Source organism: Leucopleurus acutus (genome assembly GCF_964270905.1).
Source record: "Leucopleurus acutus genome assembly, chromosome: 5".
Lineage (NCBI taxonomy): Eukaryota > Metazoa > Chordata > Mammalia > Artiodactyla > Delphinidae > Leucopleurus > Leucopleurus acutus.
In genome coordinates, this window is record NC_139147.1 from 96231256 (window position 1) to 96247972 (window position 16717).

The window sequence follows — 16717 nt, forward strand, 5'->3', positions numbered from 1 at the left end:
GGACACTATATAATGATCAAGGGATCAATCCAAGAAGATATAACAATCGTAAATATCTATTCACCCAACACAGGAGCACCTCAATACATAAGGCAAATGCTAACAGCCATAAACAGGGAAATGAACAGTAACACAATAATGGTAGGTGACTTTAACACTCCACTTACACCAATGGACAGATCATCCAAACAGAAAATAAATAAGAAAACACAAGCTTTAAATGACACATTAGACCAGATGGACTTAATTGATATTTCTAGGACATTCCATCCAAAAACAACAGAATACACTTTCTTCTCAAGTGCACACGGAACATTTTCCAGGATAGATCACACCTTGGGTCACAAATCAAGCCTCCGTAAATTTAAGAAAATTGAAATTGTATCAAGCATCTTTTCCAACCACAACACTATGAGACTAGATATCAATTACAGGAAAAAAAACTGTAAAAACTACAACACATGGAGGCTAAACAATACGCTACTAAACAACCAAGGGATCACTGAGGAAATCACAGAGGAAACCAAAAAATACCTAGAAACAAATGACAATGAAAACACGACGACCCAAAACCTATGGGATGCAGCAAAAGCAGTTCTAAAAGGGAAGTTTATAGCAATACAATCCTACCTCAAGAAATAACTCAAATAAACAACCTAACCTGACACCGAAAGCAATTAGAGAAAGAACAAAAAACCCCAAAGTCAGCAGAAGGAAAGAAATCATAAAGATCAGATCAGAAATAAATGAAAAAGAAATGAAAGAAACAATACCAAAGATCAATAAAACTAAAAGCTGATTCTTTGGGAAGATAAAATTGATAAAACATTTTTCCAGACTCATCAGGAGAAAAAGGGAGAAGACTCAAAGCAACAGAATTGGAAATGAAAAGGAGAAGTAACAACTGACACTGCAGAAATACAAAGGGTCATGAGAGATTACTACAAGCAACTCTATGCCAATAAAATGGACAACCTGGAAGAAATGGACAAATTCTTAGAAAACTACAACCTTCCAAGACTGAACCAGGAGGAAATAGAAAACATGAACAGACCAATCACAAGTCTGAAATTGAAACTGTGAATAAATATCTTCCAACAAATAAAAGCCCAGGGCCGGATGGCTTCACAGGTGAATTCTATCAAACATTTAGAAAAGAGCTAACATCTTTCCTTCTCAAACTCTTCCAAAATATAGCAGAAGGAAAAACACTCCCAAACTCATCCTACGAGGCCACCATCACCCTGATACCAAAACCAGATGAGGATGTCACCAAAAAAAGAAAATTACAGGCGAATATCACTGATGAACATAGATGAAAAATTCCTCAACAAATACTAGCAAACAGAATCCAACAGCACATTAAAAGGATCATACACCATGATCAAGTGGGGTTTATCCCAGGAATGCAAGGATTCTTCAATATATGCAAATCAATCAATGTGACACACCACATTAACAAACTGAAGAATAAAAACGATATGATAATCTCAATAGATACAGAACAAGCTTTTGATAAACTCCAACACACATTTATGATCAAAACTCTCCAGAAACAGGGCATAGAGGAAACCTACCTCAACATAACAAACTCCATATATGACAAACCCACAGCCAACATCATTCTCAATGGTAAAAAACTGAAAGCATTTCCTCTAAGATCAGGAACAAGACAAGGGTACCCACTCTCAGCACTATTATTCAACATACTTTGGAAGTTTTAGCCATGGCATTTGGAGAAGAAAAAGAAATAAAATGAATCCAAATTGGAAAAGAAGTAAAACTGTCACTGTTTGGAGATGACATGATACTCTACATATATAACCCTAAAGATGCCACCAGAAAACTACTAGAGTTAATCAGTGAATTTGGTAAAGTAGCAGGATACAAAATTCGTGCACAGAAATCTCTTGCATTCCTATACACTAACAATGAAAACTCAGAAAGAGAAATCAAGGAAACACTCCCATTTATCACTGCAACAAAAAGAATAAAATATCTAGGAATAAACCTACCTAAGGAGGCAAAAGACCTGTATGCAGAAAACTATAAACACTTACAAAAGAAATCAAAGACGATACGAACACATGGAAAGATATACCATGTTCTAGGATTGGAAGAATCAACATTGTGAAAGTGACTATACTACCCAAAGCAATCTACAGTTTCAATGCAATCCCTATCAAACTACCAATGGCATTTTTCACAGAACTAGAACAAAAAATTTCATAATTTGTATGGAACACAGAAGACCCCGAATAGCCAAAGCAATCTTGAGAACGAAAAACGGAGCTGGAGGAATCAGGCTCCGTGACTTCAGACTATACTACAAAGCTACAGTAATCAAGACAGTATAGTACTGGCACAAAAACAGAAATATAGATCAATGGAACAAGCTAGAAAGCCCAGAGATAAACCCATACACATATGGTTACCTTATCTTTGACAAAGGAGGCTAGAATATACAATGGAGCAAAGACAGCCTCTTCAATAAGTGGAGCTGGGAAAACTGGACAGCTACATGTAAAAGAATGAAATTAGAACACTTCCTAACACCATTCACAAAAATAAACTCAAAATGGATTAAAGACCTAAACGTAAGGCCAGACACTATAAAACTCTTAGAGGAAAACATAGGCAGAACACTCTTTGACATAAATCGCAGCAAGATCTTTTTTGACCCACCTCCTAGAGAAATGGAAATAAAAACAAAAATAAACAAATGGGACCTAATGAAACTTAAAAGCTTTTGCACAGCAAAGGAAACCATAAATGAGATGAAAAGACAACCCTCAGAATGGGACAAAATATTTGCAAATGAAGCAACGGACAAAGGATCAACCTCCAAAATATACAAGCAGCTCATGTAGCTCAATATCAAAAAAAACAAACAACCCAATCCAAAAATGGGCAGAAGACCTAAATAGACATTTCTCCAAGGAAGACATACAGATTGCCAACAAACACATGAAAAGATGCTCAACGTCACTAATTAGTAGAGAAATGCAAATCAAAACCACAGTGAGGTATCACCTCACACCGGTCAGAATGGCCATCATCACAAAATCTATGAACAATAAATGATGGAGAGGGTGTGGAGAAAAGGGAACCCTCTTGCACCGCTGGTGGGAATGTAAATTGATACAGCCACTATGGAAAACAGTATGGAGGTTCCTTAAAAAACTAAAAATAGAACTACCATACAATCCAGCAATCCCACTACTGGGCATATACCCTGAGGCAACTATAATTCAAAAAGATACATGTACCACAATGTTCACTGCAGCACTATTTACAATTTCCAGGACATGGAAGCAACCTAAATGTCCATCGACAGATGAATGGTAAAGAAGATGTGGCACATATATACAATGGAATATTACTCAGCCATAAAAAAGAACAAAATTGAGTTATTTATAATGAGGTGGATGGACCTAGAGTCTATCATACAGAGTGAAGTAAGTCAGAAAGAGAAAAACAAGTACCATGCTAACGCACATATATGTAATCTAAAAAAAACGGTACTGATGAACCTAGTGGCAGGGCAGGAATAAAGACGCAGACATAGAGAACAGACTTGAGGACACAGGCAGGGAAGGGGAAGCTGAGACGAAGTGAGAGAGTAGCAGTGACATATATACACTACCAAATGTAAAATGGATGGCTAGTGGGAAGCTGCAGCATAGCACAGGGCGATCAGCTCGATGCTTTGTGACGATCTAGAGGGGTGGGATAGGGAGGATGGGAGGGGGGCTCATGATGGAGGGGATATGGGGATATATGTATACATATAGCTGATTCACTTGTTGTACAACAGAAACTAACACAACCTTGTAAAGCAATTATACTGCAATAAAAGTTTTTTAAAGAGTCAAATTGAAGAAAAATTTAGTACTAGTACATGTGCCATATGATTCAAAGTAATAATTAACACTTACATAGCTCTTGCTACATATTAGCCATCATTCCAAGGACTTTACTTATGTTAACTTATTTAATCTGCACAGCCACCTGCATTTCACAGATGAGGAAACTGGGGCACTTGACTGAGGTCACACAGTTAGAATACAGCAAAGCCAAATTAGAACTCAGGTGTGTGGGTCCAGAGTCCATGATCATAACCACTATACTAAAAATGTAGTATATGAATATAAATAACATATAAATAAAGTTTGAGAAACACTGACACGGTCCACCACTTCCCCACTTCTCCCTCTCTCAACCTTACAGATAAGCAAACTGAACCTCCAAGAGGTTAAATAACATGCTCAAGGTCAACAGGAATAACAGGAAGTTATTCATAGAGCTATTACTACAATCCAGAATCTCCATGCTCAGATCTGGGGCTCCTAACTCCCCACCAGGGTGCCTCTGAACAGACCTTATTTGCTCAGAATGTTTGATATGTAGTCTGTGCAGATTAACACATAACACCAGGGGTGGCTCCACGGTGGATGCTCTGTGCAGTCACACAGGGCTCTGCACTTGCTTAATACTCTGCTGCTGTCTTCTTGAATTCTTAACAATTTTTTAGCAAGAGGCTCCATGGTTTCATTTTGCACTGGGACCTACAAATTATGTAGCCAGTCCTGCATAATATCTATGTTTCTGGACAACCAGAGGAATTTCGCAAAAGTGATGAGGTGACAGGAACCCCCTGCCTATGGTTTTTTTGTTTTTTTGATACAAAGCTAGATTTTACTTGAAAATTTTTTTAATGTTAACATACCTAAATTCATATATGTAATTGGTTTACAGTTTTTGTTTTTGTTTTAATTTTTATTAGAGCATAGTTGCTTTACAATGTTTTATTAGTTTCTACTGTACAGCAAAGTGAATCAGCTATATGTATACATATATCCCCTCTTTTTTGGATTTCCTTCCCATTTAGGTCACCACAGAGCATTGAGTATAGTTCCCTGTACTATACAGTAGGTTCATTAGTTATCTACTTTATACATAGTATCGATAGTGTATATATGTCAATACCAATCTTACAATTCATCCCACCTCCCCCTTTCCCCCTTGGTATGCATGTTTGCTCTCTACATCTGTGTCTCTATTTCTGCTTTGTAAATAAGATCATTTATGCCAATTTTTTCAGATTCCACACATATGCATTAATATACCATACTTGTTTTTCCTTCTTACTTCACTCTGAATGAAGGTCCAACCACATCTCTATAAATGACCCAATTTCGTTCCTTTTTATGGCTGAGTAATATTCCATTGTATATATGTGCAATATCTTCTTTATCCATTCATCTGTCTTTGGATATTTAGGTTGCCTCCATGTCCTGGAAATTGTAAATAGTGCTGCAGTGAACATTGTGGTACATGTATCTTTTTGAATTATAATTGCCTCAGGGTATATGCCCAGTAGTGGGATTGCTGGGTCATATGGTACTTCTATTTTTAGTTCTTTAAGGAACCTCCCTACTGTTTTCCATAGTGGCTGTATCAATTTACATTCCCACCAAGAGAGCAAGAGGGTTCCCTTTTCTCCACACCCTCTCCATCATTTATTGTTTGTAGATTTTGTGATGATGGCCTTTCTGACTGCTGTGAGGTGATGCCTCATTGTAGTTTTGATTTGCATTTCTCTACTAATTAGTGACGTTGAGCATTCTTTCATGTGTTTGTTGGCAATCTGTATGTCTTCTTTGGAGAAGTGTCTATTTAGGTCTTCTGCCCATTTTTGAATTGGGTTGTTTATTTTTTTGATATTGAGCTGCATGAGCTGCTTATATATTTTGGAGATTAATCCTTTGTCCATTGCTTCATTTGCAAATATTTTCTCCCATTCTGAGGGTTGTCTTTTCATCTCATTTATGGTTTCCTTTGCTGTGCAAAAGCTTTTAAATTTCATTAGGTCCCATTTGTTTATTTTTGTTTTTATTTCCATTTCTCTAGGAGGTGGGTCAAAAAAGATCTTGCTGCGATTTATGTCAAAGAGTGTTCTGCCTATGTTTTCCTCTAAGAGTTTTATAGTGTCTGGCCTTACGTTTAGGTCTTTAATCCATTTTGAGTTTATTTTTGTGAATGGTGTTAGGAAGTGTTCTAATTTCATTCTTTTACATGTAGCTGTCCAGTTTTCCCAGCTCCACTTATTGAAGAGGCTGTCTTTGCTCCATTGTATATTCTAGCCTCCTTTGTCAAAGATAAGGTAACCATATGTGTGTGGGTTTATCTCTGGGCTTTGTAGCTTGCTCCACTGATCTATATTTCTGTTTTGTGCCAGTACCATACTGTCTTGATTACTGTAGCCCTGTAGTAGAGTCTGAAATCAGGGAGCCTGATTCCTCCAGCTCTGTTTTTTTTCTTTTTTTCCTCAAGATTGCTTTTGCTATTTGAGGTCTTTTGTGCTTCCATTCAAATTGTAAAAATTTTTGCTCTAGTTCTGTGAAAAATTCCGTTGGTAATTTGATAGCAGTTGCATTGAATCCGTAGATTGCTTTGGGTACTACAGTCACTTTCACAATGTTGATTCTTCCAATCCTAGAACATGGTATATCTCTCCATCTGTTTGTGTCATCTTTGATTTCTTTCATCAGTATCATAGTTTTCTGCATACAGGTCTTTTGCTTCCTTTGGTAGGTTTATTCCTAGGTATTTTATTCTTTTGTTGCAGTGGTAAATGGGATTGCTTCCTTAATTTCTCCTTCTGAATTTTCATTTTTCATGTATAGGAGTGCAAGAGATTTCTGTGTGTTAATTTTGTATCCTGTGAGTTTACTAAGTTCATTGATTAGCTCTAGTAGTTTTCTGGTGGCATCTTTAGGATTTTCTATGTATAGTATAACGTCATCTGCAAACAGTGACAGTTTTACTTCTGCTTTGCCAGTTTGGATTCCTTTTATTTCTTTTTCTTCTCTGACTGCCATGGCTAGGACTTCCAAAACTATGTTGAATAATAGTGGTGAGAGTGGATATCCTTGTCTTGTTCCTGATTTTAGAGGAAATGCTTTCAGTTTTTCACCATTGAGAGTAATGTTTGCTGTGGGTTCGTCATACATGGCTTATATTATGTTGAGGTAGGTTCCCTCTATGCCGACTTTCTGGAGAGTTTTTATCGTAAATTGGTGTTGAATTTTATCAAAAGCTTGTTCTGCATCTATTGAGATGATCTTATGTCTTTTATTCTTCAGTTTGTTAATATGGTGTATCACATCTATTGATTTGTGTATATTGCCTTTGGAGTCAGACAGCCCCAAGTTCACTCACAGCTCTGCCACTTCCTTGTGACCTTGGGAAGTTCACTTAACTCCTTTGGGCCTCAGTTTTCTCATCTGTAAAAATGCAGATAATTCTTTTAGCCTTGATCTAGTTGCTGTTTGGGGCTTAAATAAGAAAATATCAGAGAAAGCAGTAAGAAATATTGTTTTGCTGCCTTTCTTTTAAAAAGCTAGAATGATTCATTGTCTCCCAGACTAGCTATTAGCTATCACATGCCAAAGTACAACATGAACCTGTTCTGACTCAGGCTGCCTTCCCAGTTATCAGGCAGAAGAAAACTCCCAGAGAACCTTCTGTAATCTTGCTGATAGCACAAACTTCAAACTAGCTCCAGGAACTGATACTCCTTGGCATGGGAGGATGCCACCCTGCAGCTTGGGCTGGCCAGACAGAGGGCAATGAAGCCTGCAGTTTAAGAAGCACCCAACTGCTAGCTATTAACTGCTTTGGTCTCATGATCTTTGAAGGCTGGAATATAAGTAAGTTTCGCCTAGAACAATGATTCTCAACCTTGACTACACAACAGAATCGTGAGAGTTGCTTCTGAAACATTCTATGACCAGGATCCCCTCACAGAGATGTTCTGATTCAATTGGTCTGGTATGGCCAACTATTGGGTATTTTTAAAACTCTTAGGTAATTTTAATGTGCAGCCAGGTTTACAATGATCTAGAACAGTGGTTCTCAAAGTGTGGTGCCAGACCAGCAGCATCAATATTATGTGGAAACTAGTTAGAAATGCGATTTCAGAGCCCATCCCCGACCTACAGATAGAATCAGAATCTCTGAGGGCAATTTAGATTTTAACAAGCCCCCCAGGTAATTCTGATGCATGCTCAAATTTGAGAGCCACTGATCTAGAGAGAAGAATAAGAAGATATTATCAAGAAGGGCAGATAATTTAATTACAAAACTCCCTATTTTGGGATATATAAAATATATCCATACCACAAGCCCAAATTGGCTTGTAAAATTTTTAACTGTCTTGTAGAATAAATATCCTATCTTGTAGGATAAATATCCTATCTCTAAACATCTGAGCCTCCAAAATGTCAGATTATTCTTCTTAATCTCTCTATTCATAATATAAGTTTCCTGGGGAGAACAGTAGAGAGGTTTCTAAATGGAGCTTATGAAACTTCTGATACTTTTTTAAAAGATTTACATGGTTAGGCTGAGTCATAACTTGATAATCTTCTTAAACACATTTTTTTTACCCAAATTTCTCTAAATGAATCTTAATTACAGCATTTTTGTAATGTTTTGCTAAGCTTTTGAGAGCACAACTCACAGCGAGAAACGAGGCACGGTCCTAACTAGACACCCAGCACTTGTTTATTTTCCTTTTGACAAGAGAAATAACAGAAATAGCAAATGTTTAATAATCCCCAACAAAATGACCACAAAGCGGCCTTCATATACCTTTTCTCTTCGATGATGCAGTTTTGTAAAGGAATACCTCAGGGGTTGGGCAGGGGCTCAGGGAATATGAAACTAGGAGGGACCAGTAAGAACACTATACAATGGTATTTTCCAGGCACGTGTCAGGTCTACTGGTCCCTGTGGGCCTTTACTGTAAATGAGTCATCTGTTAGACCAGCTGTGGGCGCCCTTACTCTGGAGTCTGTCAAGTTTTCATCTGGAATTTTTTCAGTCCCTCTGAGGAAAACAAATTACCGTCTACAGCTTTAGAGAACAGATAGGACTTGTGATTTGCGCAATGGCCCTCATAAATCCTGTACTAAACCATCACTATCCCAAAGAGAAGGCATACCTTACGGTCTTCGCCTGAGCTCTCATCTGAAATCCTATTGGAAACTGACCCAAAGCAGCCACTGTGATGAAGGGAAGAGGAGGGAGAGAAGGGGGCCATGAATTCGACCTGACAGGGCACCAAGATAAACAAATTCCTGATGATATGTCCCATAGATAAGTTTGAAATTCTCCTTGAAGGAAACAAGAAAACAACTGGCAGCTTCAACATCAAAATCATGCTCAGAAGAGCAAGAAAAATCACGGAGGCCGGAGTGAGGATGGCCACAGGGCCAGGGCGATTCCAAGAGGGAGGGAGGGAGGAGGTGAATCGTTCAGCAGCTGACGTTGTCTGCTGGCAGAGGTGCTGGGATACACAGGGAGACACCTGGCTGAGAATGAAGGCAGAGGAGACCATGGCAGTGGAAGGCCCTGGAGCGGGTGTGTGCCGTGCACCCTTAACAGACAGCGCTGTGAAAGAGTGGGTGCTGGGCTTCTTTCCCTCAGCATTACATTTGTGAGATGCATCCGACTTGTGCTTCTAGTTTTAGTTTGTTCATTCTCCTTGCTGTCTAGCATTCCACTGTGTTGATACACCACAATGTATTTATCCATCCTGGTGTCCACGGATATTTAGCGTGTTTCCAGTCAGGGCCATTAGGAGCAGAGCTGCTACGAACATTCCTGTACATGTTTTCAGTGGACACTCAGACACATTTCCCTTGGGCTTCTGTTGAGTTAGAGGTGGAACTGTTGGCTTGGATTACTGGGCTTCTTAATATGTCTTTAGACAAGATTGCATTCTGTCTCACAGCCATTATACTCAACAAACAACATGAGGGTCTCCAGCTCCATTTTGCAGGTGGGAAACTGAGGCATAAAGAATGTGACTTTACGTTAGATCAGCTGCAGGGCCAGAAGAGAAGCTCCCCCGGTCCCCATTCCATCCTGAGCCTGCTCTTCCTGGCCACACCATGTTAAACAAACCTTACTGTTATTACAATCAACAGGGCTTGTGAGTATTTTAAAAATAACCAGCAAAGTGGGAGATGGCGGGGACTGTGCTGGATGGGAGGCCACCTTCTCATTACCATCTTCATTTCTGCATCGGCAAGTGTCTGTTTGGGAAAGTTGATCCCAGAGTAGTAAAAATAAAAAAGCCTCCTGGCATAACAAAGCGCCTCGTTACCTTCAGCGGGCAGGGCTTCCTGCTGGAAAACGTGCCCCAGGAAGAGGCTGTTCCACCCAGCCTGAGGTCAGGTGGCCCGCCTCTTTTGGCCCTGAGCGTGGAGCCATGTTCAGAGGACAGGCAGCTCCTGGGGGACCCCAGAGGTCAGGGACCTTCTTCATAACCTGAGCTTGTTCCTGCAGGACTGGAAATCTGTCTAGACCCAGGTCACCCGGGCTCTTTTCAGCATTGAGCTTTTGTTCTGGATTTCTCCCATATGATTCAGAGGACCCCCTACCCCTACCCCTCTCACTTGTAGGTTTGAGGTCATTTGCTTAATTTGCACAGGATGGACCGAGACAAGTGGAGTAAGTAGGTGTTTCGCCAGCTGACACTGAGGTGCCCTGATCTCGTGAAGGCAACCTGACATCCCGAAAAGCTCTCTGGAGGCCCCTGGGTAGGACGGGAGCGGCCCTCCATTTAGACTCAAGAGATGTGAGTTCTGGTGCCATTTCAGTCCCTGCATATTGCACACTTCTTAACTTCTCTGGGATGATGGACGAGGAAGTGGGTTTGTATAAAGGGCCTTCTGATCACAAGGTACTGTTACATAAAGAAAGCCCGTTCAATTGCTGAAGGCATGATTCTTCATCTTGTCTAGCCCGAACCTCTCAGGCTAGACAAGATGAAGACAATATGGCAGGCGTATTCTCCACCCGGGAACTTCTGTCCGGAAAAGAAGCCAGAGCCTCCCTTTGAATATGTCCCTTCAGCGCAAACAGCCTTTCACGGGACTCATTGCCATTACTGGGTGCCCAGTACAGCCGTGTCTGCTGTTAAAATACTGAAACACGTCTGTGCCTGCTGCTAACTAGTCACTGCCTTGAGTGGTCCCTCCCCTCCACGATCCAGCAACTAAAAAAATAACTCTAGCCCAGCAGGGGGGCCTCCAAGACCCTGCTGCAACACAAAAGCTGATTCCCTTCTGATTTTTAACATCACACCTGCCTTTCATTCATTCAGGTATCAGATGTATAACTACAAAGCAGTGGATCTAAGTTTTTATGGAGCTGGAGAATTAAGTACCCGAATAGAATAAGTAATATTATTTATCAATCAGCCATCTTATTCTTGAGGCTTGGTTCCAAATGACTTCTGGCTTATGCTAAAAGCAAATCTACTTTCAAAAGATAAAACTTTGCCATCTCTAAGGGTTTACAAAAGAGTAAACCCAAACCCAGTGACAACCTAAATGACAGGACCCAAAAACTATTTCAAGCAATGACAGCATCATTGAAATAAGTGTATAGCTTCAGTAAGTGAAGAGTTTATCCAAACATAATAATTTGGGGAAATTTTAATGCTGCTAGATATCAGATGATATTAAGGAATTTTTAAAATAAATTTCTTTTTTTTAATAAATTTATTTCTTTATGTATTTTTGGCTGCATTGGGTCTTCGTTGCTGCATGCAGGCTTTCTTTTTAGTTGTGGCGAGCGGGGGCTATTCTTCGCTGCGGTGCACGGGCTTCACATTGCGGTGGCTTCTCGTTGCAGAGCATGGGCTCTAGGCACACGGGCTTCAGTAGTTGTGGCGTGAGGGCTTCAGTAGCTGTGGCACACGTGCTTAGTTGCTCCACAGCATGTGGAATCTTCCCAGACCAGGGCTCCGTGTCCCCTGAATTGGTAGGCAGATTCTCAACCACTGCACCATCAGGGAAGCTCCATATTAAGGAATTATTATCAGTTTTTAGATGTGATAATGATACTAAGTTAAGGTTTTTAAAGGAGTCTATTTTACAGATACATACTGAAACATTTACAGATGAAACAGGATGAAAGGGATTTGTTTCAAAATAATCTAAAGACAAAGTAGTAGGGGGGAGGGAGCGGGCTAGCAATGAATACATAGGCTTTTTTATACTATTCTCTCCACTTCTGTATGTTTTAAATTCTTCAAAAGTAAAGTTCAGCAAAATTGCTTCCAATTAGTCTGTACCTCCCAGCCACCCCTGGTAGGTGGGAGAAATAACAATTGAAAGCAGCCTGGATTATGACATGGAGGACCCGGAAGGATCCACAGTCTGAACACTACCTAAACACTGACTGTGTAGCTGTGGAAAGTCCTGTATTTCGCCTTGTGCCGCAGTTTCCAGCCTGTGAAACGCACATAACCTTAACCCCACCACACACACACACACCATTCTGAAACAGGCCAGGAGGAGTCTAAACAAGACAACATTTGTAAAACATTTTGCATTCCTTGAGAGAAAGGTGACATAAAGGATGCATCACTGTAGGACCTCAGCACCCAGAGGGGTTGTGTGAAGTTTTGTTCAGATGATTCAGGATTCCCAGAAGCTCCCCACAGATTTTTCAGAAACGACCTCATGCTTCCTTCTCTAGGCCAACTGAAAAAAGGAGCAGAAACAAAACACCCTGCTTCTACACAGGAGGCTTTTAGCAGCTCTGTTTACTCCTCCAACACAAAGCCCTTGTTTATGTGTGACAGATGGTAATACATGTTTCTCTCTTCTCTCCGCCCCCGCTCATTTGTTCCCCTCTGTTCCTTTGTCCCCCTCCATTCTTCCTTTTCTCCAGTCCTTCTCTGCCTCACACCACTTTTCCTGAACTGATTCAAGGGCCAGGGAGAAGGATAAAGGCAAACAGAACGCCAAGCCCTAGGAGAATGCATGTGCCCAAGCCGGCTGTTCATGCTGTCAGGCCGATACACACAGTCGATTCTTGGTTCACAGCACTCATATTTGAAATGTATTTTTGAAGACAGAGTGACACACCTTTGAAACTGTAGGGGGCTCAGAGCAAACACTAGAAGGCCCATAAATATTTATGTGGTAGGTTTCCATGGATTGCTTTCCCAAAGTAACCACAGTCGACACATTTGCGTACAGACACACACACACACACACACACACACACACACACACACACACACACACACACACACTCATGTTCCTTCCAGGCCCAGCCACTCCCCAGATAGAACCTAACTTGTACCAAATATTTTTGCGCTAGGCACAGTCTATAACACAGCAGTGGAGGGGGTGTGAAGGGCTGAATAAGCTAGAGCCTTCTCTCTATCCTCATGGAATGCTACTGCTGTGACTCAGTCTTTCCCAGCCTCCATTTCTTCGTCTGTAAAATGAAGGTATTCAAATAGGTAAATGACATAGACTCTTTTCCAGCTCTAAATATCTATGATCCTATGAGTAATCACGCCAAGGCTCCCAGAGAATTCCCATAAACCGATCTACCTGACATCCCAATACTTGGTGGGGACAGGGGAAGGTTTGTCAGAATAGATGTCAAACCAGTGCTCGAATGATGAGCCGTATAGTACAGAAGAGAGAAGCTAGGGGCAAAGGGGGAAAGAAAAAATGGTATTAAGTTTAGTAGGGAAATAACATGCTTATAAATAGGATCCGAGAAGGGGATCAAAGAGGAAAGAATTGATGTAATAGATACCAAGCTGAAGGAGAAGACAAGCTTTGGCACCTGCCTGTATGTCTAAGAGAAAAGGTAGCAAGAAAAAAAAACTGGGCATAAGGAGGTGTGTGCCTGACGATAAACCTAGTCTCCTGAAACAAACATGCTTCCAACAGAGGCATTCTCCAAGAAGCAGCATGCTGGCCCTTTTAAGAGAGGCCTCAGTTTGGCGCCTTGTTCTACACAAGGATAATAACTATCCCCCATGGCCACACCCACCCCCAGACAAGAAAGAGTAGAGAGCCATGCTCAGAACAAATGAAGTCGCTATTTCAGAATAGCTACGTCTGCAAATGATTAACTCCAGGATTTATTACCAATTAGGACTATAAATCTCTGCTTACTTTGGCTCCTGGAAAGTTGATTTCACTGGGGGATGGCGGGGGGAAATCCAAGCTTGAAAAGACACACTGCAAATTCAAAAGGAAGCAGGATACCTCAAGCACCAGAGCGGAAAGCAGGCCTCACCTTGTGGTTCTAAGCAAACAGCCCAGCAGATGCCCACAGGGTTAGCAAAGTCAAAGAGGCTAGTGCCACCGAGAAGAGGGTGTTGGGGCCTGGAAGGAGGGTGCATAACCGAGGGGCCCCCAGCGGCCAGGCCACAAAATGGCCAAAGTCGGCAGTGAAGCATGTGCATCAGGAGTTGTTTTTTTGTTTGTTCGTTTTCTGGCCACACCACGCAGTTTGTGGGATCTTAGTTCCCTGACCAGGGATCGAACCCGGGCCCATGACAGTGAAAGTGACGAGTCCTAACCACTGGACCACCAGGGAATTCCCACATCACGAGCTTTAATGTTCCTGATCTCAGGGGTTCTCAGCCTTGGCTGACCACTGGAATCACCTGTGAAGCTTTAAAAACACCTATGCTTGGGTCACACTGCAGACCAATTAAATCAGAATCTCTATAGAGGATGAGGCTCAGGTATCAGGATTATGCAAAAACTCCCCAGGTGACCCTCCAGGTGCAGCCAGGGTTGAGAACCACTGCTTATCTCGTTTCCTCCTCACAGCAACCCCAAGGTATAGGTACAGTAGTCTCATGGTTTCCTAGAAGAGAAAGCTGAGGCGCAAAGAGGCTCAGTAACTGGTCCAGGGTTACACAGCTAATAGTGATAGAGGCATGATTTGAACCCAGACCTCACACTCTTAACCATCATGCCCCATGGCCTCCAAGGCTACAGTTCTCAGCGCTCCAGGCCCTGAGCCTTCATGGGCTTTTCAAGGTAGAAAATGGGGTCTCTCAAACTATTTTCATATATCTTTTCCTAAAAATTCTAATAGAAATGAAACATTAGCCCATATTAATGCTACGTATTAACTAGGAAGGCAGGTTTCTTTCCTTCGCTTGGAATGAGAAGGTTGCACTGGACACTGCATGCGTATCAGGAGTTCTCATTCATTCCTTCAACAAACATTAAGTGCCAGTTTTCTGCAGAGTCTATAAAACAGAACCACCCTGTGCAGATAAGCACACAACAGATACCCTAAGGGCCGAAACAGTGGCATGCACTAGACACTGTGAGAGTCCACAGATGAAAGTGGACAGCTGAGTGGCAGTAATGTATTATGACTTTGGTGAGTGAAAAATGGCAAAGTAAATCGTAGGATCATATATGCATGTTGCTACGTGGTGAAATAAAAGATGGAGTCCCTAAGTGCAGGTATGGGATAATAAGATGCTATGAGAAGGTTGGGAATACACTGCTGGTGATCCATAACTATTTAATCCAGAGTAGAAAATGCACATTTCCTGGCGAGCACCTACATGAGTACAGTGAGCTAGATGTCAACAGGGGAGGGGGGACTGAGGTGACCTCAAGAGCCCATATCCTAACTAAAGAGGCAGCCAGTTCTCACCTCAGCCAAACGTTTCCATATTGGAATGTGGGTACAATGAGTGTTGTCAGTCCTTCTGACTTTTTTAGGGGAAGCTGTAAATATGGGTTGCTTAATGCAAGATCTCCCAATTTTTAAACAGCATCTAATTCGAGTCTTTTCAGTACACTGTATAGACCAAAGAAAGCACAACCAGCACCAGCTCTGCTTTCACGATTGAGAGTGAGCTCCCTGCTTGACCCACAGATCCCAAAGCAACTGCTTATCCCACTTGTGCTTCCCCCCACCTCCCACCTACAGGTATGCTCATTTATTTTGGGTACGGCATCTGGAACAGCACCCTGGAAATCAGCGCCCGAGAAGAAGCCCTGCACCAAAGCACGTACCAGCGTTATGACGTGGACGACCCCTTCTCGGTGGAAGAAGGTTTCTCCTATGCCACAGAGGGCGAGAGCCAGGAGAACTGGGGCGGGCCTGCCGAAGACAAAGGCTTCTATTACCAGCAGATGTCAGATGCACAGGCAAACACCCAGACGAGCAGCAAGGCGAAGAGCAAAAGCAAACACAAACAGAACTCAGAGGCCCTGATTGCCAATGATGAGTTAGAGTACTCTCCAGAGTAGGAGCAAACACGCAAGAAATGTGTAGAAATGATGGTGATTTATTTTCAGTAACTTAACCTGTGGGCTAGAAGGTGGAAACGTCTTTGGCTCTCATTGCAAAAACCCAGCCTTCCCCAAAGTCAGTCCCCAGTCATAGCCTGTCATTTGCCACTTCTGCTCTTCAGGATGGTTCTGTCGAAGGGCTTAACCCAGGTCCCATAGCTGGTCCCCTTGTAAGAAACAAAAACAAAAAAGCTAAACAAGAAGCTACAAGAAGTTCTACCTTAGGTGCAACCACCAGAGCTGATGGCAGCAAACGTTTCCCAGGCCTTCGCTTTGCTGGTTGAATCTTTTCGCTTCTAAGGCCCCAAGAAGCAGGGAGTAAACTTCCTGGACCACACTGAGGCTGCAGCTCCTCCTGGAGATGTGCCAAAGCAGGCAGGGGTGGGCACAAGGCAGCATGTCAGCCACCTGAGACCACAAGGGCGAAGCTCTGTTTCAGCGTGCTGGGCTGAGAGCTGCTCCCTGAGGCCAGGTGGCACGTGGCACTTCCTCAGCAAGCCACATTGTGTCCTGCAATCTCACAAAAACAAATTCATGGAGATGCATGCCTCTTG

The 16717-nt window shown here is 41.9% G+C and overlaps 1 protein-coding gene across 1 annotated transcript in view; it reads left to right on the forward strand.

Annotated features, from left to right (window-relative positions):
- SLC7A14 (solute carrier family 7 member 14) overlaps positions 1 to 16121 on the forward strand; it is a gene marked incomplete at both ends in the record, with an annotated part of 67349 nt that extends 51228 nt beyond the window's left edge. Inside the window, one exon of the mRNA XM_082840056.1 lies at positions 15799 to 16121. Within this exon, the coding sequence (XP_082696182.1) occupies positions 15799 to 16121 (323 nt within the window). The remainder of the gene's footprint in view (positions 1 to 15798) is intronic.
- Between the last annotated feature and the right edge of the window lie 596 nt (positions 16122 to 16717).